The sequence below is a fragment of the Palaemon carinicauda genome, chromosome 38 (assembly GCF_036898095.1).
Source record: "Palaemon carinicauda isolate YSFRI2023 chromosome 38, ASM3689809v2, whole genome shotgun sequence".
NCBI classification, from domain to species: Eukaryota; Metazoa; Arthropoda; class Malacostraca; order Decapoda; family Palaemonidae; genus Palaemon; species Palaemon carinicauda.
Window position 1 is genome coordinate 69,842,976 of NC_090762.1, and position 2,500 is coordinate 69,845,475.

Consider the following 2,500-nt stretch of genomic DNA (forward strand, 5'->3'; position numbering starts at 1 on the left):
AAAACGAGGATAATGCGACTCCAATGAACTAAACAATCTTCAAGCGATGACCAAGATAAATCACACATTACTTTAACAGCGATGTCTACATCAAAGGCAGACACAGGAACTTGCGATCCTGCGATTTCCCTAGACTTCACTAACCGTATTTTATTGGCGCCAGGTTATGCAAGAGGCCGGGGGGACTCTGGCCTTCGCCCTGAGCGACAGGCGCCGTCAAGAGGCCGTTGATGGAATACCCGCCGACGCTACCCATGCCGGCTCTCAGGCCGCGAAAATGGGCGTCGTGGAAGCCGCCAGAACTATCAAGCAGTTTGTCGTCCATTTTGGGGAGATTTTTTCTTTGTTGACTTACAAATGAATGATTTTATCCTATAATTGCAGATGGAATCGTCAACTTGGAACACTTAAGTTCATGTTGCCATGACTAATGTCACTAGAATTGCGAGTCGTATTTTAAAATCAAAATGTCTTTCCTCATCAAGGCTGATGATACAAATTGCAATTTTGGAGAAGAGAAAGAATGTCTTTATCATCTGCTAACAATATCTTTACGTCATGAATGTTTGCACCGTGCCATAAAAATCACCCGAAGACAATAAGACAGCAGTAATTTCAAAAGAATTCTCTTTCAGAGGTTCCACCAATAAACGGAGACCTCATTAAGTTGAGTATTTTCTCCTCTCCGTATTTTCTATCTCACAGAGCACTAAGATGTCATTCTTTGCCAAACACTTGCTAAAGTGGCTAACTCATCATGCAAGATGGTTGGCAGACACTGGTCCCTCAGTTTATTGGTTCGTCCGCACTCTATCCGCGTTGATCAAACGGACCTGACCTTATTTGCGAAATGATCAGAAAACTTCAAACACTGGCAGACCTCACATTGCCAATTCCACCGTGTTCCGGGTGTTGGGGCTGGCGATGGAGTCGCTGCATGTCGAGAGACGCATTCGACCTCAAGGAGTGCCAACGTAAAGGGGGCGGGGTGGATGAGGAGCGATAGGGAGGGGGGAGGCAAGAGGGCCTGGATAAGGGGTAGTGAGGGTGGAGCCTGTGCCGTGTGCCGGAGGGAGCGAACATCTGATAAGGGGGTTAGTGGCTGTGGCGACAGGGAGCCAGAGGTGAAGGGTGGGGGGGGGGGGTAAGCTTGCTAAGAAGGGATAGGCATTGGTCGAATCAAAAGAGGGCAATTAGAACGAGGTAATGATTCTAAATGGCGAGGTAATGTATCGCCTTTAACACGAAGATACAGGCAAATACTGAATGGCGTTCAAAATGGGGTCCCTTTGTAAGAAAAAAAAGACAAAAGGCAACGCTTGTTGCAGAGCGACAAGGCAGACTCAAGAAGAGCAGCTATGAAATGCTCGTGTCTGGAAAAGTTGGAAGGGCATTGTGGGTCTTCAAGTATCAATATTTTTCCCTAGGGAGGGTTGCTCGTCTGCCGGTGCCTGTGTCATGCCGATGGGTCTCCGCGGAGGGTGCGCCCGGCGTTTAGCGAATAAGAGAACGCCCTATGAATGTGTTTAAATGACCTGATAATAGCCTGGCTATTTCAAAGGGCATCTTGGAAAATTTCCTACAGCTGGATAGAACCAAATGGGACTGGGAAAGCATCTGGGGGATATATTGCATGCACTAACACACATATACACATGCTAAAGACAATCAGATGAAATTGCTAGGGAGGGGACGTTGGTATCTGGAGATAATTAAGGCAAGAGATTAGAGAAAGTGGAAACCATAGAAGTTCTGTGGAATGATATTATGCTTATTGTTCGTCATTCTTTTTTTCTCTATAAATTCTGACTGGCAATTTTGGTTCCATTATCCAACAACCGTTTCTTCATACTTAGTGCTGCCGGAATTTCGGTTGGGAAAATTTCGATTAACATCATAAGCAAAACTGCGATCATAGAGTGCGATTCAGAATTATAACTGGAAAATTATGATATGAAAACGATTTCCATAGAAATAGACTTAAATCGAGGCTTAAAAACCTAGATAAAATATCAACTATTGAAGCTTGACGCAGATGAATTTCACATAATCGGAACTGATCTCTGACTCGTCTTCTTATTAACATTAATGACAAATCTCCTGATAAATTGAAGAATATTTTTGACAAACAGTCCTCAGAAATATTTCTTTGATATCGCGTAATATCCTTTAACCCATATCCATTGCCACTCTTGGAAGCGCTTAAGGTTTAAAGGTCTAAAGGTAGGAGCAGGGAGAGCCAGGCAATGGCTGCTGATGATACAACAGTTACCCTACCGAACTTAAGAGGAACTGGAACTCCCATCCAACTGCTTGCCAGGCAGGGACGTTCCCAGTTGGCTGCTACAACGTGTTCTTGTTGCCTTAGATAGCAAATTGGTTACCAAGCGCTTAAGTACCACATATTGTTTTCTAATCAATGGAAGACCATGGTACAGAGGCTATGGCACTACCCAAGACTAGTGAACAATGATTTAATTTTGGAATGTCCTTCTCTTGG

General features: G+C 44.2%; 1 protein-coding gene across 2 annotated transcripts in view; it reads right to left on the bottom strand.

The window, feature by feature from the left end:
* LOC137630708 (paired mesoderm homeobox protein 2A-like) overlaps window positions 1–2,500 on the bottom strand; it is an 84,439-nt gene that overhangs the window by 40,043 nt on the left and 41,896 nt on the right. Inside the window, exon 1 of one of the 2 annotated variants that reach the window (XM_068362343.1) lies at window positions 145–940. The exons of the other annotated variant lie outside the window; for it this stretch is intronic. Coding sequence (XP_068218444.1) covers window positions 145–325 — 181 coding nt within the window. The 5' untranslated portion in view covers window positions 326–940. Of the gene's footprint in view, window positions 1–144; window positions 941–2,500 lie in introns of those variants that run through there. 2 annotated transcript variants of the gene reach the window in all.